The sequence below is a fragment of the Toxotes jaculatrix genome, chromosome 11, assembly GCF_017976425.1.
Source record: "Toxotes jaculatrix isolate fToxJac2 chromosome 11, fToxJac2.pri, whole genome shotgun sequence".
Taxonomy (NCBI): Eukaryota; Metazoa; Chordata; class Actinopteri; family Toxotidae; genus Toxotes; species Toxotes jaculatrix.
This window is the reverse complement of record NC_054404.1, coordinates 133,933-157,640: the sequence shown is the minus strand read 5'-3', so window position 1 is coordinate 157,640 and position 23,708 is coordinate 133,933. Positions and strand designations below refer to the sequence as shown.

The following is a 23,708-nucleotide window of genomic DNA, read 5'->3' as shown; positions in this document are numbered from 1 at the left end:
TTTTTATGACTTTTTGAGGTCAAAAAAATTTTTGACTTTTTTTGTCCAATTTTGATGCCTTACTATACTATGACGTTTTTTATGACATTTTGAGGTCAAAAAAAATTTTGACTTTTTTTGGCCGAAAAAAACGCCATACTATACTATGACGTTTTTATGACTTTTTGAGGTCAAAAAAAATTTTGACTTTTTTTGTCCAATGTTGAAGCCTTACTATACTGTGATGTTTTTTATGACATTTTGAGGTCAAAAAAATTTTGACTTTTTTTGGCCGAAAAAAACGCCATACTATACTATGACGTTTTTTATGACTTTTTGAGGTCAAAAAAAATTTTGACTTTTTTTGTCCAATTTTGACGCCTTACTATACTATGACGTTTTTTATGACATTTTGAGGTCAAAAAAATTTTTGACTTTTTTTGGCCGAAAAAAACGCCATACTATACTATGACGTTTTTTATGACTTTTTGAGGTCAAAAAAATTTTTGACTTTTTTTGGCCGAAAAAAACGCCATACTATACTATGACGTTTTTTATGACTTTTTGAGGTCAAAAAAAATTTTGACTTTTTTTGTCCAATTTTGATGCCATACTATACTATGACGTTTTTTATGACTTTTTGAGGTCAAAAAATTTTGACTTTTTTTGTCCAATTTTGATGCCATACTATACTATGATGTTTTTTATGACATTTTGAGGTCAAAAAAAATTTTGACTTTTTTTGGCCGAAAAAAACGCCATACTATACTATGACGTTTTTTATGACATTTTGAGGTCAAAAAATTTTTTGACTTTTTTTGTCCAATTTTTACGCGTTACTATACTATGACGTTTTTCATGACATTTTGAGGTAAAAAAAAATTTTGACTTTTTTTGGCCGAAAAAAACGCCATACTATACTATGACGTTTTTCATGACATTTTGAGGTCAAAAAAAATTTTTGACTTTTTTTGGCCGAAAAAAATGCCATACTATACTATGACGTTTTTCATGACATTTTGAGGTCAAAAAAATTTTTGACTTTTTTTGGCCGAAAAAAAACGCCATACTATACTGTGACTTCTAAGAAGTTCTCCCTCTCCCTCTTCTACCTCCCTGTCTCTGTCTCTCTCTCCCTCCCTGCCCCCCCCCCCCCCCCCCTTCTTTCGTGGCTCCTGGAAAGAGAGGGGGGGGGGGGGCGGGCAGGGACGGATGTTCCAGGCATCTTCCTGTTAAAGGGAGTGTCTGCCCTGCTCTTTGGGTGTAATGTTGTGTGTCAGTAGGTTATACATAATACAGAATGTGGTGTGAAGCTGCTGTGTGCTTTCAGCAAACATCAATTGTGATTTTGTGCAAAATGAATCAAATCGGACTTTGTGAACAAATGAATCCAAACAGAAAGATTTGCTCCTTTTAACGTTTTTATTGGTTTTTGTAATTCTTATACAATATTGTACATTTCCTCATTTATACAAGAATTCACATATGAACAAGTCAGAAGTGATAAGTAAAGCAGCGGGTAGGAGGCGACATGCTGCCACGACCATCAGCTGACCCTCAATAAACGTAAACATCTTCAGTGTAAAACTGATTTTCTTTGTTCGTCAGTTTGAAAATTTTATCTTAAACAAGTGAAAAAATCTGAAAATAATTTTTCACTCGTTTAAAGAAAAAAGGATGGAGATTCGTTTTCCTCTCACATTTCAGCACAAAGTCAAACCCATAAAAACACAGCAACAGCAAACACACAAAGCACACGCTCCCAAAGTCTCTTTAAATAAAACGTTAAAACAACACGACTAAAGTAAAAAACAGATCCGCTCTCAGCCGTTCGCTCCTCATCAATACGCAGCTGATATGTGCTTTGATAGGTTGTCGAACTGATCAATACTCAGCTGAAGCACCGACCCCGAGCTCTGTCTGATGACAGAAAATGCTTTATATGATTATTAATGTTCCTGTTTTTAATAAAATGTGGTTTGAAGCTTCACGTTAACCCTGGGAATCTGTCGCCATGGAAACTGAAAACTTAGCAGATCAGGAAATTAAATTCAGAGTAAAGATGCATCGATTAGTTGATTGACAGAAAATCTATCAGCTGCTCTTTGAGAAGTGAATAATCTGTGCAACACACCTGTTTGAACCTGTGAGCCAATCAGAAATATGGGCGGGGCCATCTGAAATCATGTGACTGTTTTGCATGGATGAGGTTAAGTCTGAAGGACTCACGTCAATTTGAGCTGCTTGTTTGTTTGAAACCGCCTGTCAATCAACCTGTGTGACAGCAGCAGGTGGGCAGGGCTTTTGCTCTGTTAGGAAACAGAACTTGATGTGGATTTTTAAAGTTTCACAGAGTCAGAAGAAATTTCTACTAAAACATCAAACCCAAAGGATCCTAACTGACCTGGAGTCAGCGTTACTGCCTCTCTCTGACGGGGAGCTGAAACATGGAGGAGGTCAAAGGTCAGACAGAAAACAAACGTCCTGAAAAAATCCCTGAAAGCTGATCTGAGCTCAGCGCTGGGCTGCAGGAAGCTGATTGGTCATTATTAAAAAGGGGGCAGGGTAAATGCTGAAAACCAATCACTGGCTGTTTTTCTGAGAGTCAGGGGGCGGAGCCGAGCAAAATATCACAGGTGCTGCCAGTCGATGGCGACCAGCGTCTGATTGGCCTCCTGAGCGTGACCGATGACCTCAGTGACACCATGCTGCCGCCACAGACGCTCGATCTTTCTGTAACGCTCCGAACACAGGTGGAGGGGGTTCCCCCGCCTGCAGGGACACACACAGGTAAACACAAACAAACAGACGCACACAGAGAAATAAACAAGTAAACAAACAACCAATAAACACAAAGGAAATACAATCAAAACAAACATGGACATAAAACAAAACAAAACAAAACGCAGATTAAAACATCAGTTTATTGATTCTGTCTGTCTGTCTGTGACTGTCTCAGTCTGTGTCTGTGTGTCTGTGACTGTGTCTGTCTGTGTCTCTGTGACTGTCTCTGTGTCTGTCTGTGCCTGTGTGTCTGTCTGTGTCTCTGTCTGCGACTGTAACATGTCTTACATCAGGACCTCAGCTGTCAGCAGGTGTATCAGGTAGAAATGAACAGCTCAAACACACCTGTGCTTGGGGGAGGAGTCAGTGAAGGTGCGGTATTCAGCCTAAAACAGACTGTGTCTGTATCACTGTGTATTACTCATGTTGTGGGGACATTCATGTGTTGACACAGATGCGTTGTGGGGACTCGCCCTCCTTCAGCCAAGTCCCCACAACGTGAACAACAGCGTGCAGGAAACACCTACTTGAGTCCCTGGTCGGTCTCTCCGTAGTCGTCCAGGTAAGGAGGAGGATAGAAACAGCCCTTTGTTTTACCTGCTACAAACAACACCTGACTTTCTCTGACCCTATACACACACACACACACACACACACACACACACACACACACACACACACACACACACACACACAAAACAATCAATCCCTGCTGAACAGGTGCTGCAGTACCTGTTCAGTGGCAGTAATAACCAGGTGTACAGGCAGGTAACTGAAGCAGGTGAAAGCTCATCACAGAGACAACGAATCAGAAAACAAATCGTATTTATGTGTAGAATCAGAACATGAAGACGAACTGGTCTCTGTCAGAGTTCATGTCTTCAGCTCTAACTCCTGTGGACACATGAGTGGAGGCTGCTGTATGAACAGCTACGTCCTGCTATTAACACGTTATTACACGTTCATATACAGGTCAGAGGATGAAGAGGACTCTGGCGTGTGAGCCACAGTCTAACGAACATCAGAGTCACATTTCATCCTCAGGGACCACGAATGTCTGATTGATGACAGCAGCAGCAGGTATGTTACCTGAGGAAGAGTCCGAGGCCGGCTCCACAGGTGAAGGTGTGGGCGGTGCAGGCTCCTACGTCCTCTCCGTCCACCTCTGTCTGACAGCAGTAACTCTGAGAACACAACATGGAGCCGCAGACCAGGCACAGAGTGGGAGCACGAGACTTATCTCCACCTGAGCGTGGACACCTGCACAGGTAACACACAGAGAGGTACACTGTACTGACACGTACACCTGGAGCAGCATGAGGCGTGGCGCCGCTCTGATCCTGTGATGTTCATCAGCACGTCTATTTGTGTGATACGTAACGTGTGTGCGTCACATGTAGCATGTGCGTACTGACGTGAAGCTGGACGCCTGGTTGATCAGGGCGCTGTAATCTTCTGGCAGCTCGATCAGTCTGTTCGACTCTCTGGGGAACCTGACGATGGCTCCGCCCCCCAGCAGCGTCTGTCTCACACCTGGATGACAACACCACCTGGACGACGTCACACACATCACAGAAGCACACAGTGAGAAACCAGTTTGTTCGCCCAGGAAGGTCAAACCAAACACGGCTCAGTTAAGAGTCAGGGTCAGAGTGTGTGTGTGTGTTACCTGTATATCAGTGGCTCCAGCAGGGTGTGTTGGCTTTGGTGGAGCTGCAGCAGGTTGGAGGGCAGACTGAGGTAGCTGCACAGCGCCTCCCACTGACCAGGACCTGCAACTACAACACACACACACACACACACACACACACACACACACACACACACACAGGATGTTCAGGAAGTGTGATCAGGATGTTCATGTTTAAATAAAAACACTGAACATTATGTGTGCCTCTGTGTTGTGTGTCTCTGTGTTGTGTGTGTGTCTCTGTGTGTTGTGGTGTCGTTACCCAGCAGGTCAGCAGGCGGCGCTGTAGAGTTCAGGTAGTGAAAGAAGAGTGCGGCAGCTCGGAGGAACGGCAGGACACCGGCTTTCACACAACGCCACAACTGCCACCCAGAGGAAACCTGAGGTAACACACTGATCAATACACACACACACAGAGTTAAAAAACAATAAATAAAAAAGATTCATATATTTCTTACCTGCCTGTTGTCTGTTCCTAAATGTACAGAATGCCACGTGTGTGGAAACTGAACGTGAAGAAAAACGTAGCTGAATATTTTTCACGTTGTTGATTTGCTGATCTGAAGACGGCTGACTGAATCATTCATGCTGTTTAAGTCTGGAGAACACCTGGTAGGTGACTCACCTGTCTCTGTGTGTGTGTGCTCACCTGCCCAGGTGTTTCCTTAGTGTGTCGTAGAGCTGACAGGTGAGCTCCTCCTCCTCTGATCCTCCACTGTCCTGATCCATACACACCTCCTCTACAGACAGACAGGAGAGAGACAAACAGGTGAGAGACAGGTAGAAACAGAGGTACTTTATGTGGAACTACACACCGTTAGTGTGTGTGTGAGAGTCACCTGTGGTGGAGGTGAGCAGGATCTGAACCAGGTGAGCCACAGTGACCAGGTGAAGGAGGTGGAGGTGGGCTGAGTCGACCACGCTCTGTCCTGATTGGTCCAGACGGTGAACCGAACTGTAGGACAACACACTGTAAACCTGCAGAGAGAAACACTGACATTTCAAACTGAGGTCAAAGGTGCAGAGGTCAGCAGGTCACAGCTGTCTCGTTTGCTAATGGTGGTGATAGCTAATCCTAACCGGTTGGTTAGTGAGCAGGTACCTGCGTCACATTTGTGTGTCTGCTAACGTTAAATCACCCGCCAACAGACGTTCAGCTCATGTTCTACAACAGGAAGTGGTGTTGGTGTGATGTTAGCTTCAGCAGCAGGAGAGGTGGGAACACCTGTGTGGAGCTGTGCTGCTCCAGGAAACCGCCTCCTCCTCTCTGCACTTTAGCTTCACAGGAGCTACTGCAGCCACTGCTAGCTAACCCACAGCCTAGCTAACCCACAGCTAGCTAACACACAGCCTAGCTAACCCATAGCCTAGCTAACGTTAGCATTACTTGCTGTCTGGTTGTTTGATCTGTGTCATGTATTTGTTTGCTAGCACAGTGGGATCATTTGGGTTGATGCATAATTCAAAGGCTATGCCAGGTAATGTTAGCTTCCTTGTTAGCTTAGCTACAAACCTACAGTCCTCTCCGTGTCTGTGGCTCTGAGGAAACAATAACTCCACTGTCTTCCTCTCAACTCTCAACTAAATTTAAAACGGAAATAAACAAACTGGATCTCAGGTGATGAAACTCACCAGCAGGTGAAACATGTCAAAGTCGAGGATACAGGGAGTGTTTTCCACCAGAGAGTCTGGAACCAGGGCTGCAACACACACACACACACACAACTTACAAACTCATACAACAGTTTATCACTGTGTGTGTGTGACAGAAAATGAGTGTGTGCATGTGTACGTTGTGTTGTGTGTTTACCTGCGAACAGTCTGATGAAGTGTGTGTGAACTGTTTTCAGAGGAGCTGCAGTCCAACAGGCTGAGCTGAACTTGGTGAGAGAGCTCAGACAGTCGTCCTGCAACACACACACACACACACACACACACACACACACACACACACACACACACACACACACACACAGACAGGTGACACACCTGAGTTCTACCTGCTCTGTTAATCTTAGTGCTGAATATTGAATCCTTATGGTCCTCATGTTGTCAGTCATTACAAGCCTCAGGTGAACCTGAGAGAAGCTCCACCTCCGTTCTCAGGTACATTTTTATCATTTACGTGAGGCTGGTTTGAGATCAGTTTGCTCTGACTGATCTCAGGCCAGCCTGCAGTCAGCTCCCACACACCTATGCCTACAACTCACTGCAACTGTGACCATTACTAGTCAGCTGCAACCTGATTTTCACCAAACTGATCTGAAAGCAGCAGTGATGTCGTCCAGCTCAGGTAAACAGCACTTTTCAAGCCGACCTATGGCTCAGAGCTTTACAAGCTGTGTGTCATTCACCTGTACCACGACCACGGCCGCCTCACTGAGCTCTGCCCCTGCTTCTCTCTCTTTAACTGGTCTGAACAAAGAGTGTGTGTTACCTGTCGGCAAGGTAAACTTCCAAACAACGGCTTCTCCTCATCCATCAGAAGGCGCTCTGCAAAGAAAAACACTGTCAAGGTGATCTCTGACCGCTCAGGTGTGTATATACACCTGTAATCCCGCAGTGTGTGTACCTATACTCTGGATGGTGTAGGCGCAGGTGGACCAGCTGAGGACGGGGACCCGCTGGTCCTGCTCGTTAGGGTTCACTTTCAGTCCCACCTTGTAGGTGGACATGCTGAAGGTGGTGATCATCTCACTGATGCTGCTGGAGAACGGGTTCCTGAGGGAAGTGACATCATCATGTGAACAGCTGTTTGTTATACACCCTGCTGCTGTGTGTCCCTGCTAACTGCTAACTGACACTTCCTGTCCTCTGGATCCAGCTGTGGAGTCCGCCCCCCTGCCTCCCCATCCCCCCCGCCCCTGATAGTTTACTTCACATATGTTTCTTTGACACATGCCACAGACGCAGACCCTGTGGACATAACGTGTGTTATTATTTGTACAGACTTTCTTCCACTTAGTACTTTCCTCTTTCTCTTATTTTAGTATTAGTATTAAAACTTTCTTTTCTTGTTCAAACTTGCACCAACAACACCACGTCAAATTCCTTGTATGTGTAACATACCTGGCAATAAAGTTTTCTGATTCTGATTCTGATTCTGATGCAGGTCTGTGCCTGACCTCAAACAGCTGCTGACTCACTGTGGACTGAAGTTGACCATGAATCCTTCAGTAACTGCTGGCTCCGCCCCCTCTGCTGCACCTGAAACACACGCCCCCAAAAAAACACACATTAACACACACACAGATATTTGCGAGTGCCTGACTCGGCGTGACTCCGCCCTCTACATGACTGACAGGTGACTGACCGTCAGACTGCTTCCTGTGGGCGAAGTGTAGCGCGGTTATCTGCTGTCTGGTCGTCGTGAGCCACACCTCCAGACTGGGATGACTGACACTGAGAGAAAGAGAGAGAGCACACCTGTCAGGTAACAACATTAGTTTATCTATCAACAAATCTGTGACTGGAACCCACTGGCTTACGACACACAGCAGCTCTGGGAGCGTGTGAGCGTGTACCTGAGATATGCTGTGTTTATAGCTGTGTACCTGTGGTCAGGTGAGAGTGTGTGTGGCAGCAGAGGGATCACAGTGTTGCTCAGACACTCGCAGAGCGGACAGAGGAATTCTCCGTTCTCCACGTCGTAGCTGGTGTGACCTCGAAGACGCTGCTGACGCCTCTGCTCCTTCAACTGCACCGCCTCAAAGTACCTTAACACACAGACAGACACACACACACACACACAGACAGACACACACAGACAGACACAGACACACACAGACAGACAGACAGACAGACAGACACACACAGACACACACACACGGACAGACAGACAGACAGACAGACAGACAGACAGACAGACAGACAGACAGACACACACACACACACACACAGACAGACACACAGACAGACACAGACACACACACACAGACAGACAGACAGACACACACAGACAGACACACACACACACACACACACGGACAGACAGACAGACAGACAGACAGACAGACAGACACACACACACACACACACACACACACACACACACAGACACACACAGACACAGACACAGACACAGACACACACACACACACACACAGACAGACAGACACAGACAGACACAGACAGACACACACAGACACAGACACACAGACACACACACAGACAGACACACACACACACACAGACAGACACATAGACACACACACAGACAGACACAGACACAGACAGACACACACACTCTTGTCTTAGATGAGTTCTGAGGATATAATGAATTCCATAAACCCGAACTAAACCTGAATCCTAAAACCAGGTCTAAAGCTTCAAACAGGTGTGAAGGTGTGAGGACAATGCGTCCTCACAGCAGTGATTTAGAACCAAAACCACACAACAACAGAAAGACACACACACGCAGCAGATCTGAGTTCAGTGTGTGTCTGGACGTCCTGCTGCTGCAGTGTTGTACCTCTGCCAGCAGGTGGCGTGCATGATGTGTCCACAGCTGGCTGTGTGAATCCCCAGAGACAGGTCAGGGTGCATGAACAAAGGGTCATGCCGCTCTGAAACACACAGCCGTCAATCAGTTAACCATAAAGTCTGATTGGTTCCTGTCCTGATGATGTCAGACTCAGGCTCACCTGGGTTGGGAAGATTGCGGCGGCGGTTCTTGGACAAAACGGTTGACCTCTGGACGAACGCAGCCAGCACCATGGCTCTGCCGTGACCCCTGACCTCCTGCTCCTCCTGACACAGGATGCACGTCACCAGCTGACGACGCTCGGCTCCGCCCACCCTTCTGGGACCAACACATACCTGCGAAACACAGGTCTCCACCGAACTGGAAGGACTGGGATGGGAGGAGAGGGACGAGAGCGAGGAGGGGCAGGGGGGTGAGAAATACTTCAGCCACACCTGTGTGTCTGCAGCAACAGATGTTCACAGGTGTAGACAGGTGTGTACAGGTGTACCTGTTCTCCGCTGCAGCAGAGGTTGAAGCCTCCAGCTCCTCCAGACTTTGTTGAAAAAGTTCTTTGTTCTCATTGATAAAATGTTTCTGCATCTCAGACATCTGAGCCATGATCTTCTCCCTCCGGAGCCGAGCCATCTCCGCCTTCCTCTTCCTCTCCGCCTTGTCTTTGTCTCTCACCGTCTGCGGGACAGCAGGAGTTTTCCCGTTCAGCTGCCGACGCTGATGCAGTTCACTTCTCTACTGAACAGTGTTGGTGTCTTACCTCCTCCGCTGCCTGTCCCGGGCTGACGGTGATGGTGGATGTGGACGACGTTCGTTCCCTCATCGTTTTGATGTTTGCCACCATCTGCACACAAACAAGCAAAACACAAACTTTACAGCAACAACTTCATGTCTGAATGAGACAGAAAAACATCTGGGAGGTGCAGAGGGACAGTCTGTCCCCACAGAAACCACAACGCACTACACCAGTTTCCATTTTTGTCAACGAAGAACAAAACGTTCTCCAAGGAACCTGATCTATGGACTAAACCCGTCTTCAATCCATCGAGAACGAGTCAAGAAGCAACAAACTGACCCCTGAGGATCAGGTCAGTCGCTGACACTTTTCAGCATGATCACCTTGAGGATCCAGGTGATCATGTCCTTGTGGACCTCCAGGTGAGGAACGTTCTGCAGGCTCTCCAACAAGGCCAGGACACTTCCTGAGGTACTGGGAGCTTCACCTGGACCTAAACACACACACATACAGGTAAACACACACCCTCAGTGAGAACCAGAAACTGGGTCAGATGATGATGTGATGAGGAAACATCAGCGGCAACGTTTGTATGTTCAGTACCTGCCGATGACAACAAACACACCACAGAGCAGCAGCAGTGTATACACTGTGTGTGTGTGTGTGTACTCACGTGTGATCTTGCAGGTGTAGTTGAAGGTGACGTCCTCTCCGCTGCAGTTCTCCAGCTGCTGCTGCTCCTCCAGCAGAGCCATGCCCACCAGGTGGAGCACCTGTACGGACACACAGAACACAGAGAGAACACAGAGGGAACACAGAGGGAACACAGGAAACGCAGACGGAACACAGAGGGAACAAAGAAGGAATCGAGAAGGAACGCAGGGAATGCAGAAGGAACGCAGAGGGAACACAGAAGGAATCCAGAAGGAACGCAGAGGGAGCGCAGAAGGAGCGCAGAAGGAACGCAGAAAGAATGCAGAGGGAACACAGAAGGAATCCAGAAGGAACGCAGAGGGAACACAGAGGGAACACAGAGGGAATCCAGAAGGAACGCAGAGGGAACACAGAGGGAACACAGAAGGAATCCAGAGGGAACGCAGAGGGAGCGCAGAAGGAGCGCAGAGGGAACGCAGAGGGAACGCAGAGGGAACGCAGAGGGAACGCAGAGGGAACACAGAAGGAATCCAGAAGGAACGCAGAGGGAACACAGAGGGAACACAGAAGGAACGCAGAAAGAACGCAGAGGGAACACAGAAGGAATCCAGAAGGAACGCAGAGGGAACACAGAGGGAACACAGAAGGAATCCAGAGGGAACGCAGAGGGAGCGCAGAAGGAGCGCAGAGGGAACGCAGAGGGAACGCAGAGGGAACGCAGAGGGAACGCAGAGGGAACGCAGAGGGAACACAGAAGGAATCCAGAAGGAACGCAGAGGGAACACAGAGGGAACACAGAAGGAATCCAGAAGGAACGCAGAGGGAACACAGAGGGAACACAGAAGGAATCCAGAAGGAACGCAGAGGGAGCGCAGAAGGAACGCAGAGGGAACACAGAGGGAACACAGAGGGAACGCAGAGGGAACACAGAACACAAAGGGAACGCAGAGGGAACGCAGAGGGAACGCAGAGGGAACACAGAGGGAACACAGAACACAAAGGGAACGCAGAGGGAACGCAGAGGGAACACAGAGGGAACACAGAGGGAACACAGAGGGAACAGAGGGAACACAGAGGGAACCGTGAACATAGCCACCCAATCGTCTTACACAGGTGATTTTCTCATTGGTAAACTACGGTGTCCCCTGAGGACCATTCTGAAGAAAACACTGACATGAAGTCTGAGATCCACATTAAACTGAAATTTTAATCTGGATCCCCCCGCCCCTCCCCCATCTTACCCTCTGCAGCATGGACTCGGTCCAGCCCCCCCCGCTGGGCTCCACGGCCCACTGCAGCACAGCGCCCTCTACAGCCAGCAACACGTCACACTGCAGCAGGTTCACCAGACTGCCAAACAGAGCACAGAGAGGGGGAGGGGGAGGGGGGGGCAGGGCTGAGTCACACACACACACACACACACACACACACACACACAGATGATAAACGAGCTGAATGAACTGACGAGCTGTTTCCTGTTCACACTGACAGCAGCTCAGGTGTGTCCATCTGAGGGGAACATGTGATCAAACTGATGCTGGGTCCAGACTGGCAGTCCGTCTCAGTCCAGCTCAGTGACTGTGAGACGGAGAAGGGCTGAAACCATGAGCTGCTGCTACGTTTCACCTGGTTCAGGTGTGTAATCTGGATTAATCACAGATCTGCAGAGAACGCGCCTTTAAATCAGTGAGTGATCAGCTACCTGTGACTGTGACGTCACTCAGGTATGTGGGGATGTGTATCTGTGAGATGGACAGGTGTGTTTACCTGTGTCCTCTCCATTCTGTCTCCTCAGCTTCCTCTGAGCCTCCTCAGCCTGAAACACACAAACACCATTACCATGATCCAACACAGATGATTCATTCACAGATCAATCACCTGATCAGTGGACATACCTTGGACTGGTCAGCTCTGCTGTAGTGATGGAAGTACAGGTTGAAGTATTTGTTCCACTCAGGACGCAGTTCATACAGACCCCGCCCCGTCACACCTGGCTTCCTGTGAACACAGTACTACATCAGCACTGCGACACACCTGTCAGCTCGGGTGGATGAAGGTGTTTTCAGGTGTGTTGCTGAAAAGCTCTGTGGGCAGATGTGTTCTTTTCCCTGTGTTTCACTAACAGCAGCTGGGGGGTGTTTCTGTGTTGGAGTGACAGCTGACTCCAGCAGACATGACAGATAGAGTTAACAGTGTAATGAGCTGCACCTGAACAGGTAATTATCTACCTGGACGGATCATGTGATACATCAGGCCCCTGGACAAAGACATGACAAGGTTCTGCGTCCCTGTGGTGGTTCTGGTCTGGCACCTTGCTGAACGGCCACGCCACCTGTTCATGTTTCATCCCTCAGTATAAACACTAAGCTGATTCTAGACTTTAAGGTGGACTGAAGGTGGATGTGTATTTAAGGTGGAAGTGTGAAGAAAACAGACTGACCTGAACGAAGCCACGCTGTCGATCACTCTCTCCAGACCAGTCTCCTTATTCCCCTGAGAGAGAACAGACAGAGATCAACTGACAGACAGGTACGCAGACAGACAGGTGCGCAGACAGACAGGTGCAGAGAAAGACAGATACACAGACAGACAGGTAAACAGACAGACAGGTGCGCAGACAGACAGACACGCAGACAGACAGGTGCGCAGAAAGACAGGTAAACAGACAGACAGGTAAGACAGACAGACAGGTGCAGAGACAGACAGGTACACAGACAGACAGGTACGCAGACAGACAGGTGCACAGACAGACAGGTGCACACACTGACAGGTTTGGTGTCTCACGTTCTCAGGTAGAGCCTTCACCAGCTCGCTGTGAGCCATGGGTCTGATTGACAGCTGGTGGATGATTTCTCTTCTGACATCATCAAAGGGCTCCACCTGTCCGACACCTGCCACATACCGCTCACCTGTGCCACACACACACACACACACACACACACACACACACACACACACACACACACACACACACACACACACACTTGAACAGCTGCTCTGTATTTTAGGCCTGTTACCTACCCTGTTTACCTGAGCTGTCTGAGTGTCAGGGCAGGTAAACACTCAGACAGCTTCTGTGTTAACGTCCTGAGTGTGAGACAGACAGACAGACAGCTGAGGCCCTGTTGACAGGTTATAGGATAGACTATCTGCATCATCTCTGGCGTTGCTGGGAACCCAGGGAGCAGCCACGCTGTCAGTGACTGTCTGAGTTAAAGGGGGAAACTCCTCCCTCTCTCTGTCCGTGAGCTGCGATGGGAACACGCCGCGGTGCTGGCATGGGTTCGATATCCAGCTTCACCACGGAAACATTACCGTTCTTCCTTGACATACCAAGGCGTCCATCACGGGCCATGTGTGGTCCATGAAGACGGGACACAGACGGAGCTGTCGTGTATACGGCCTGTGTGTTAGTGGCTAAGTTAGTACAATCACCATGTCGAGCAGGTGAGGGGGAACACTGGCAGCTCCGCCAGCGACAGACGTCCCTCCTCTGTTGGTGGGAGTCTCTTCCCTAACGAAGCCAATCCCGTGTTACAGCAATGTCGTGGGGCGAAGGTGGGCGCTCAGCTGCTCTCCCACCTTCCTCTATCCTCTGCTGGAAGGTCGGGTAAGTGTTCGGGAGAGATATCCTATGACACCGGAGGGGAAGTCTCTGTCCTCAGCGTCCGCTCTACCGTTCTACAGGGGCCCACAGCGTGCAAAGACCGCAGGGTGCCGAGGAAGAGCCTCGAACGGGTCAAGCAATGGCGAAGCCCGTCAGAGCGCGGTACATGTAAAAAAGAGAACGGAAGCAGCACAGACGGACTCACCGATGACCATGATGACAAGGTGAAGCATCTCCTCGATCAGAGTGTTGTTCTGCTGGACCAGATCCTGTGCAACAGACAGCAGAGCGTCAGGACCCACCACTCCGGCCCCTCTGTGTCTCGTCCTGATGTGTTCGTGTCAGTAGTGTCAGCACTGACCTTATTGGCGTCTCTGTATCTCTTCCTGACGTCTGTGGAGCTGAAAATGTGAAACAGTTCGAATCGACTCAGGACGATCATCAGAAAGTGGTTTGGATCCATCATGGACGCCCCCACCTGCAAAAACACACCTGTCAGACTCCAGGTGGACTCAGTCAGTAGAGTCAGTAGAGTCAGTAGTGTTTCTACCTGCAGCATGATGATGTCTTTGTCGAACATTTCCACTCTGCACTTCACATTGTGGTAATAATAGATCTGAAACACAGACACACGAGTTGCTGTTGTTCTGTTGTGCAATTTACCTGTGAATTGATCGTCTGTGATGAGTTTGATAAGGTGAGCTGACGGACAGCTGGATGTGTATTACTCATGTCTCAGCAGGAAATCAGCTGATCACAGTATTGATCATTTCAGTGTAGACCATCAGGTACGGACTCACCTGGTTGATTAGGGAGAAGCCGTTTCTCCTCCACATCCCAGCATGAACCTGGGCACAGAGCACCAGGCAGCGGAGGGGGAGTTCAATCAGGAGGGGGGGGCTAAGTTCACCCTGAGGACACACGCACACACACGTGTCAACAGTGACGCAGTGGGAGGATGTTACCAAAGACTCGATTTAAAATGTGAGCAGACGTCTGAGAAATGACAGTTACTAACCAGAGGAAGCTGCTCAGGGAAACGAGAGGCAACTTCTGTCCTGCTGAGGAGCACATGGAGACCTGGGGGCGGGGGGGGGGGGGGGGGGCTTATTAATGTTCAGTGTTTGTACTACATCTGTGATTTCTGTGATTTCAGCTGTTTCACTCTCATGTGTTTATTCACGTGCATCAGAGCTGCTAACGTTAAATCACCCGCCCACAGACGTTCAGCTACAACAGGATGTGGTGTTGGTGTGATGTTAGCTTCAGCAGCAGGAGAGGTAGGAACACCTGTGTGGAGATGTGCTGCTCCGGGAAACCGCCTCCTCCTCTCAAGGAGGCGGAGCAAGTTCGCTTCACAGCAGCTACTGCAGCCACTGTTAGCTAACCCACAGCTAGCTAACGTACAGTTAGCTAACCCACAGTTAGCAAACCCACAGCTAGCTAACCCACAGTTAGCAAACCCACAGCTAGCTAACCCACAGTTAGCAAACCCACAGCTAGCTAACGTTAGCTACATTACTTGCTGTCTGGTTGTTTGATCTGTGTCGTGGTATTTGTTTGTTAGCACAGTGGGATCATTTGGATTGATACCAGGTAACGTTAGCTTCCTTGTTAGCTTAGCTACAAACCTACAGTCCTCTCCTCTGGCTCTGTGAGGTAGTGTGTATCAGTGTGTGTGTATCAGTGTGTGTGTCAGTGTGTGTGTGTCAGTGTGTGTGTATCAGTGTATGTATCAGTATGTGTGTCAGTGTGTGTGTGTCAGTGTGTGTGTGTGTGTGTGTGTGTGTGTATCAGTGTGTGTCAGTGTGTGCGTGTCAGTGTGTGTGTTTACCTGCCAGCAGCCTGCAGACCGGCAGGTGTACGGACACTTTCTCCTGAGACACCTGGTACCTGAATGTCTCGACACAGTGTCCGGCCAAGCTCAAGCTGATTGGCTGCTCCCCGTCTGGGAGGCCGCTGTGACAGTGACTGAGCGCGATCAGACACTTCCTGTAGGACTCAATCAACACGTGCTCCTGACGCACGCACACACACACGCAGGAGACAGAAAGTGAGGCTGCTACTGATGATCAATGTGTGTCAATCATTTTGTTCCTGATCAGTTATTTTGTTTATAAAATGTCAGAAACGGTGAAAAAAGTCTGAAAGTCCGTAACTTACCGGTTTTACACTGAAACACGGAAATTCTGCTTTTTAACTAAATTCATATTCCAATAATTGATTATCAGTGATCAAATGTAAATCCACCAATCGATCCAGATTTGACCAACAGTCAGTCCAGCACACAGAGTGAAGACGCCACTGACTCACCTGTCAGTTCTAACCCAAGTACTGTGTATGAGCGCTGCGTGATGTGTGCGCGTGGTTTGCGCACGTGGTGTGTGCGTGGCGTGTACATGTGGACACTCACGTCTGTGGAGCACCACTCCTGGATCATGGAGATGATGTGAGTTAGTTTCATCTGCAGAGTGAACGCTGCCTCCCACTCAGGCTCCATCTCTATATGCTGCCCTACCTGTCTCACCACCGGGTCCATACCCTGAGACAGAGACATGTTGAGAGACAGAGAGAGACACGTCCTAAGATGAGACAGACAGGTTGTACCTGTCCAGGTGAACCTCAGGTGTGCATCTCACTCCTTATTACCTGCATACACTTGAGCAGCTCCAGAAAAGCATCCAGACCTTCCAGAAATTTCAGTCTAAGCTGATCGCTCCACTCTGAGGGACGGCTGATCAGCACATACCTGTACACACACAGACTGGTTCAACTGGGAGAACTGGTTTCATTATATAACTGGTGTATATGTATATAGCTGGTATAAACTGGTCTGTACAGATAATGTGGAACTGGTACCTAACTGTAACATGATCTAACTGGCGTGTAACTGGTATAAAACGTGTCTAACTGGTGTGTAACTGGTCCTCACTTGAGGTCTCCGATGATGCTCTGAACTCGTCCAAACTTGAAGGCTTGCTGGGACGTGTAGCGGTCGAACTGGAAGCGTCCCTGCAGGTCTCTGTGACGGAGGTGATCCACAAACGTCCTGATGATGGTGGTCATCAGGTTCTCCTCCACCATCAGCATCCGGGCCTGCAGCGCGCGCACACACACACACACACACACGCACACGCACACACACACTTAAATACAAACATGCCTGCTGCAGATTTAAAGGGCCATTCCACTGATTTCACATTAGGTGCCAAAGCTGTGTGTGACCTGAACATGGATGGCTGTGGACACAGCAGCTGTATAACACAGGTGTGGAAGTTAAACAGTGTAAACCTGCTGATGAAGAACCAACTAACCTGTTCATCACATCAGAAACTCTGAAGTTCAGAGAGATGATTTAAAACAGCCAAAAACCTGAAAGCAGTTTGAACTGAGACGAGGTGGAATCAAACTTTTCTCACCTTCGACACAAACAGACTGAACTCACCAGCGACGGGGCGGTGAACATTTGTACTGACAGGTCAGTGATGGAGAACTCACGGTCATGGTCGTCTTTCACAAAGTCACTCTGCAATCGTTCATAAGTCTACCAGCAGGACAGAGAGACAGAGACAGACAGAGACAGAGAGAGGTGTGTGTGGACGTGCAGACAGCAGCAGCGGGAGGACTCACCATGGTCGGGACAGTGAAGAGCTGAACTGACAGCGAGGTCACTGACACCAATCGCTCGTGGTCGTCCTCCATAAAATCTGTCTGGAGGCGTCTGTAGTTCTAGAGGGGGACGACATTCATGTCTGGGTCAGAGGTCACTGCAGCCGGGCTGATGCCCCCTGTCCCCCCCCCCCAAATTTAACCTCAAATGCATCGATACGCTCAGTGTGGAATCCGACATGTGGAGGGCGCCCCCACCAGACCGAGAGCTGCAGGTGACCAGCAGGTTAAAACACCTGAGGAGCAGCATGAGTCAGCATTAACTGTGTGATCTGATCTGGGATCAGCAGAATGCATCTCCTGTCACAGACCTCAGACCAGTGTTCACTGTGGATCAGCTCCTTTCTCGTGCTCACTCACACTGGAAGCGTCTTCTGGTTGGATCCAGTCCCGTGAGTCACTCAGTTGGAGTCACCTGACAGGTGCAGGTACATGTGATGGACGTCAGCACACAGCAGCATTAAACGTGTGTTAAACGAGTGAAGGTGTGTTCAGCATCAGCTGAGCTCACTGAGCTGAGATGTTCCATCGTACCCGCAGGAGGAGCTGATCTTTATTGTTAGTGAGCGTGCACTTCCTGCTGTTTAACATGTAACTGTGTCAACATGTAACATGTGACCGGTTGATCACAGACACATCCCCAGTAATACGAGGGTTCACTGTACGTTTTTATCTTTTTTCCTGAACGTTTTCTGTCAACTTCCCACTGAAACTGACGTGAAATGAAAAACAGACATTTCAGATCTCATACGCTTCATTTTGGCTTCAAGGCACAAAGAAGTTAAGAAATGGAGTCGGCTCCATCTGCCGATGAAGATCATGTGGTTTGACTGAAAGGCAGGTTTCAGATGAACTGTACACTGGCTGAGCTCAGTAAAAACCAGTGTACAGTGCATCAGGTCTGTCAGCGCTCTGATTGGACCACAGACCTGCTGATGCACTGGTCAGGATCCACCCATCAGGTGTGTTACCTTTGCAAACTGGATGGCAAAGATCTTCTTGTACTTCAGGTCCATGAGGAGGCTGTTCATCAGCAGCTGATGGTAGATGTTCCTCGCTCCTGTGGACAGACAGAGATCAGGTGAGTCCATCTCACCTGTTCACTCTGAGACAGAGCTCATGTTTTACACAGTGTCAGCAGGAAAACACTCAGTTTATTATTTATTAAAGTCACACACATTCACCCACTCACATTCACCCACTCACTCACCCCCTCACTCACTCACCCACCCCCTCCCTCCCTGTTAGCCGTACCGTGCTGCTGATTTCAACTTTTACAGGTTTCAGCTTGTGTCTTATTTTTTATTCTCTTTAATATTCGTAGGTTTAATGGTTTAATTTTTTCATTTTTACAGTTTGAATTCTTTTATTTTCTGGTTTTCACTTGTGTGTTATTCACGCGTTTACCGTTAGCTTCTGTGTGATGTGCTGTGTTCACACTGTCCATATAGTTTTGGTGGTTACAGAATCCGCAGCAGCTCGTGGAGGCTGTGCAGCACACCTGGACACACTGTACCTATAGCCTTGTTTGCGTAGTTACCTGTACAGGTACACAGGGCACCTACCTTTCCACATCTTGGAGTCGTTGAGCATCAGTCGATCAACCAATGAGGAGTTTTCTCCTTCTGGACCTTTCTGGAGACCAACCTGACACAGGATCCTCCTCAGACCATCTGAAACACAACGTTTACGCACTCTCACAGCAGCAGGGACACGCAGACAAAGGATCATGGGTAATGAAGTCCAAACTTACCAGAGTACTGAATGATCTGTCCCAACCAGCTCAGGGCTTTCAGAGCGAAACACTGATGAGCCACGACAGACGAGTGCATCACCTGGACCCTGAGAGGCTTCGACTGCCGGCTGGTGTTCCTCTGCGGGGTGAACAGTTTAACATGTTTAAACAGGAAGCTCAGGGTTCGCTGGTTTGTCCCGGGGTTAACGCCTGCCCTGCCCTCTACTGTCCACAAACAACCAGACAACAAGAGCAAACTGAGGCTGAAGCAAAAGACTCTGAAGATACTCTGATGATGATGATGATCATCATCATCATGGTATTAGTTTTTATTCATCACATCTGCATGTTCTCCTTTGTTGTATTGATGTTGATATTACAGAATATTTACATGTGGTTCATGAGAATCTGTGTGTGCAGTTCACATACAGAGAGTGTATCACGCCCTCGTGTCTGAGGCGACGACCGTGAACACGTGACGCTCGTACGATAAAAGCCTGTGAGGGTTTAGCCCGCGGCGTCCAAACCCTCAGGTTCAGCCCGCGGGCTTCTGTTTGTCTTTGGGCTGTGGACTCAGCCTCAGCAGTGCAGCTCGGTCCAGACAGATATATTATTATTATTATTATTATTATTATTATTATGGTTATCATTAATCATTCCCACTAAAATCCAAGATGGCGCAGCTCAGATGTCCATGGTTTGGTTACGACTCCCTGAAACCAATGAGTGACGTCACGGGTGCTACGTCCATGTTTTATACAATCTATGGTCGGCGCTCGTGTCGTGTGGAGGCAGAACTCACCACGATCACAGACTTGGCCTGTTCACAGAACTGGAAATCTCCATATCGAACCGACTTCCTGCCCTGCACACACGAGCACACACACGCGCACACACACACACCAGGTGAACATTATGACATGTGACATCACCTGTCCTATAATCATATTAACAATGATGATGGGCACTGACGTCTCTGTCCACGGTGGTGGCGAAGCTGACGGCTTCTTTCTGGCTGCAGTTGACGGCTTTCTGCAGAGTGTAGATCACCTGCTCATACGTGTGGACTTCATCATTAAACAACATGCAGTAGTAGGTGTCTCCTCTCTCCCTGCACACACACACAAACACAAACACACACACATGCACACAAACACAGAGATTTAAAGTTACATGATGTCCTGTAGTTTTCATGTTTAGTTGAAAACCTGGAGAAGACCTGATTAAATAAACGCAAATATAAACAGTGTGTGTGTGTGTGTCTGTGTGTGTGTGTTCGTACGGGGGCTCCAGTCCTGAAGGCAGCTGGTCTTCCTGTTCCCAGGTCAGCAGGTCCACAGCGTACTTCAGGATGATGGAGAAGATGCTGTAACCACGGGCAACCATGTCAGCTGGGAGCTGAGCTACAGGGTCCTGAAGCCACAAACAAGAGTGATCACTCCTGCAGAAGGGTCTGGACAGGAGGACAGACAGGCGGACAGACAGGCGGACAGACAGGTGCACAGACAGACGGCCATCTCACCTCCTCTGTGTCTCTGTTGTTGTCGGTAGGTGTGTGTTTCTGGCAGTAAGGACCCTTCTTCCAGGCCTCAGCATCTCCACAGTCACAGAAACCTCCACCTCCTGACGTGGTCATCTACAACACACACACACACACGACAGTGAAAACGTCCTCGCAGCACAGACATGTCCTCATAGTGTAGACACGTCTCCTCTCTGATGGTTTGGTGTGTGTGCTGGAGGCGTCACCTGCAACAGACAGGTGTTCAGTGTTCCTGCTGTCAGCTGCAGAGTCGCAGCCTCGACAGCTCGTCCTGCAGCTGACAGGTCGACCTCTGACCCCTGAGAGCCGCAGACTATCATCACGTCCTCCTGCAGCCGTCAGAAGAGTACTGAGACGGTAAAGGAGTGTCTCTGTCCTGAGAGGACCGGCTGCGCTGCTCGTTCAACGCCACACAATCGTATCAACACCACAGTTAACCCTAACCCGACCCGCAGGCCAGTGTGTGTGTGTGTGTGTGTGAGTACTCACCCTGTATCGATGCTCTTTGTGAACACTGCCCAGGAAACACTGCATGCACAGCACACACGTGGGATCAGCTGCACACTCCCTAAACACACAAACACACAGACAGACACACACACAAACACACAGACAGACACACACACAGACAGACCAAAAAATACAAAACTTCAGCTGTTGATTGAAGTGACAGGTGTTTCTATTATTGTGTCCACAACAATAACACGTCTCAGTGTAACGTTACACCGTGTCAGTGTGTATTACCTGAGCAGGTGTGTGTGTGTGTGGACGTTACCTGCAGGAGTAGGTGGGCTCCCCCACCTTGAACACGTGTCCACACAGAGGTGACGGCTGGTTGTTCTCCTGTAGCTGAGCCAGGCCGGCCGCCGGCTCCTCCCCCAGCAGGAGCCACTCCAGAGGAGCCAGGAGGAGCAGCTGACAGGCCAGCTCCTCCCTCTGCTCCTCCCGGGTGCTGCCCCCACTGGGACCCAAGCAAAGGATTCTGGGTACATACACGGCCAGGTGACGATACACGTCCTGCTGCAGGTTGGCCGCTGCTAGCCACCGCTGAGGAGGGGGAGGGGGAGAAGAAATCAGTCTCTGTGACCAGTGATCAGTCAGAGTGAAGCACCTCAGACACCTGACGAGTCCTGTCACCTCACTGATTACCCAGCGTGCACCACTGTAACCAGCTCGTTGTGTTTTCTTCAGCACTGAGCTCAGGAAATGACCACGTGACAAACGTTCACGACAAACTGACGATAAATGATGAGAATCACTGAAGCTGTGATTGATTTATGAACTGAAACACACGGAAATTAAACAGTGAAAGCAGGTTTTACTGAGACAGGTGTACACCAGTACCTGGGTCCAGGTGCAACAACAGGTTCACATTAATCAGCTTTGTCACAATGATCAGTTAAACTCACTGACACACTGACCCAGATACTAACGCTGAGCTAACACCAGGCTAACGCTGAGCTAACACCAGGCTAACGCTAACGAACAGCTGATTAGTGTAACTGACTAAAGCCAGATAATTCAGCAGCTATAAAAACCTGAATCCTGTTAAAATGATGATCAAGTTATTAACATGTTCGTTATTAATGTGTCCGCTGCAGATCAGATCAGTTTCCCACTAAATCTGTAAACATGAACCTTTAAGAGCCAAAAGCTGTAATCAATAATCAGTTCTACTCAGACCTTCAGGCCTTGTGTTCAGGACAAACACGAAGACTGAGCTGAACATGAAGAACATTTCCTGATCTTCTCAGACCAACACACCGTTCACTGTTACTCTACCTGCAGCGTGCTGAGCATCCTTCACTCACGTGCTGGATTTTCACAGGTGAGCCCAGGTGGCTCTGTGTTACTCACTGTTTACAGAAGAATAACCGTGTGACATATCACACACGTGTTGACAGATGTGGAGCCGTAAACAACCTGTGGAGCACCTGACAACATCTGGTCTATGTTCTGATCCGGGGTTGAAATCCGCGGTGACGGTTCCCACCGACCCGCCTGATCAGCTGACTCAGGTGACTGAGGCAGAGCCCGGGAAACGTGTTCTGCTACAAACAGCTGCCAACCGTTTTCTGTTTTCTTACACCCGCTGAGGGACCGCTCCGACGCGGACACGGTGTGCCGGTAAACAAACGCCCAGAGGCGGACTCGGACGGTGGAAACGCGAGCCTGAGATCCACCGGGATCTACAGTCGGTGTGTGACCGGTGAGCTCGCGCTGACAGAGGCAGAGCAGATGTTTCAGCTTTAATCTGACATCCAGATGTTTTACACATCGCTCCCTGCAGCTAGCCTCGGTATCAGGATGAGCCTTAGCCTGAGCATTAGCATTAGCATTAGCTCGGTGTAGCCCGGCAGATTGACCTCTAAATCCCGCGTTCAGCAGGTGACAGAGCTCAGACTGAGGCAGTGGCCGGACAGGTGAGAGTCAGCGGGGCCGACAGCGCGAGGAGCCGCTTACCGACGCGGTGTCTTTGGCGGAGAAATTGAGGAATTCCGAACATAAAGCAGACGGTGGATCTCTGTCGGACTCGGCCGCCGCCATCTTTCCTCTCTCTACTCTGTGGCTGTTGCAAGAATAACCGGAACCGGAAATTATCAACAGCTGAAGGGGCGGGACCGAGAAACCGAGGGGCGGGGTCCGATTTCTATTCATTAATTCTTTAAATTTTAGGTTTTCAGCGACTTTCAGCGCAAACCTGTGGAAGCGCATTTCCGCCAAAACAAAGATAAATAAAAATAAATATGTAAAATAATTAGGACGCCATAACTTCCTGTTATTATTCTGAGTGAAGTCAGAGCCACAGCGCCGCAGCAGCTGTGCCCCTCGTA

General features: G+C 48.9%; 1 protein-coding gene across 3 annotated transcripts; it reads right to left on the bottom strand.

The window, feature by feature from the left end:
* Positions 1–1,827: 1,827 nt before the first annotated feature.
* ubr2 (ubiquitin protein ligase E3 component n-recognin 2) lies at positions 1,828–23,422 on the bottom strand. 3 transcript variants are annotated; one of them, XM_041049528.1, is made up of 46 exons: positions 23,338–23,422; positions 21,650–21,921; positions 21,364–21,442; positions 20,854–20,967; positions 20,614–20,744; positions 20,304–20,442; positions 20,134–20,196; positions 19,350–19,470; positions 19,162–19,269; positions 18,568–18,656; positions 17,558–17,656; positions 16,860–17,023; positions 16,577–16,676; positions 16,341–16,469; positions 15,762–15,945; positions 14,946–15,007; positions 14,728–14,838; positions 14,478–14,543; positions 14,289–14,405; positions 14,133–14,196; positions 13,105–13,229; positions 12,761–12,813; positions 12,216–12,318; positions 12,088–12,136; positions 11,562–11,716; positions 10,340–10,439; positions 10,050–10,159; positions 9,691–9,774; positions 9,427–9,608; positions 9,097–9,305; positions 8,925–9,018; positions 8,008–8,169; positions 7,767–7,855; positions 7,600–7,660; positions 7,026–7,174; positions 6,891–6,946; positions 6,264–6,360; positions 6,086–6,153; positions 5,293–5,431; positions 5,103–5,193; positions 4,716–4,846; positions 4,433–4,541; positions 4,179–4,313; positions 3,853–4,023; positions 3,291–3,392; positions 1,828–2,751 (listed from the first exon to the last, which is right to left on the bottom strand). In XM_041049528.1, the coding sequence occupies exons 1-46, from the start codon at positions 23,419–23,421 to the stop codon at positions 2,610–2,612; spliced, it is 5,262 nt and encodes a 1,753-aa protein (XP_040905462.1). In that variant the 5' UTR covers position 23,422; the 3' UTR covers positions 1,828–2,609. The 3 variants fall into 3 exon arrangements, with proteins under 3 accessions (XP_040905462.1, XP_040905463.1, XP_040905464.1); XM_041049529.1 differs by lacking the exon at positions 17,558–17,656 and adding an exon at positions 17,373–17,471; XM_041049530.1 differs by lacking the exons at positions 21,364–21,442; positions 21,650–21,921; positions 23,338–23,422 and adding an exon at positions 21,081–21,195.
* Between the last annotated feature and the right edge of the window lie 286 nt (positions 23,423–23,708).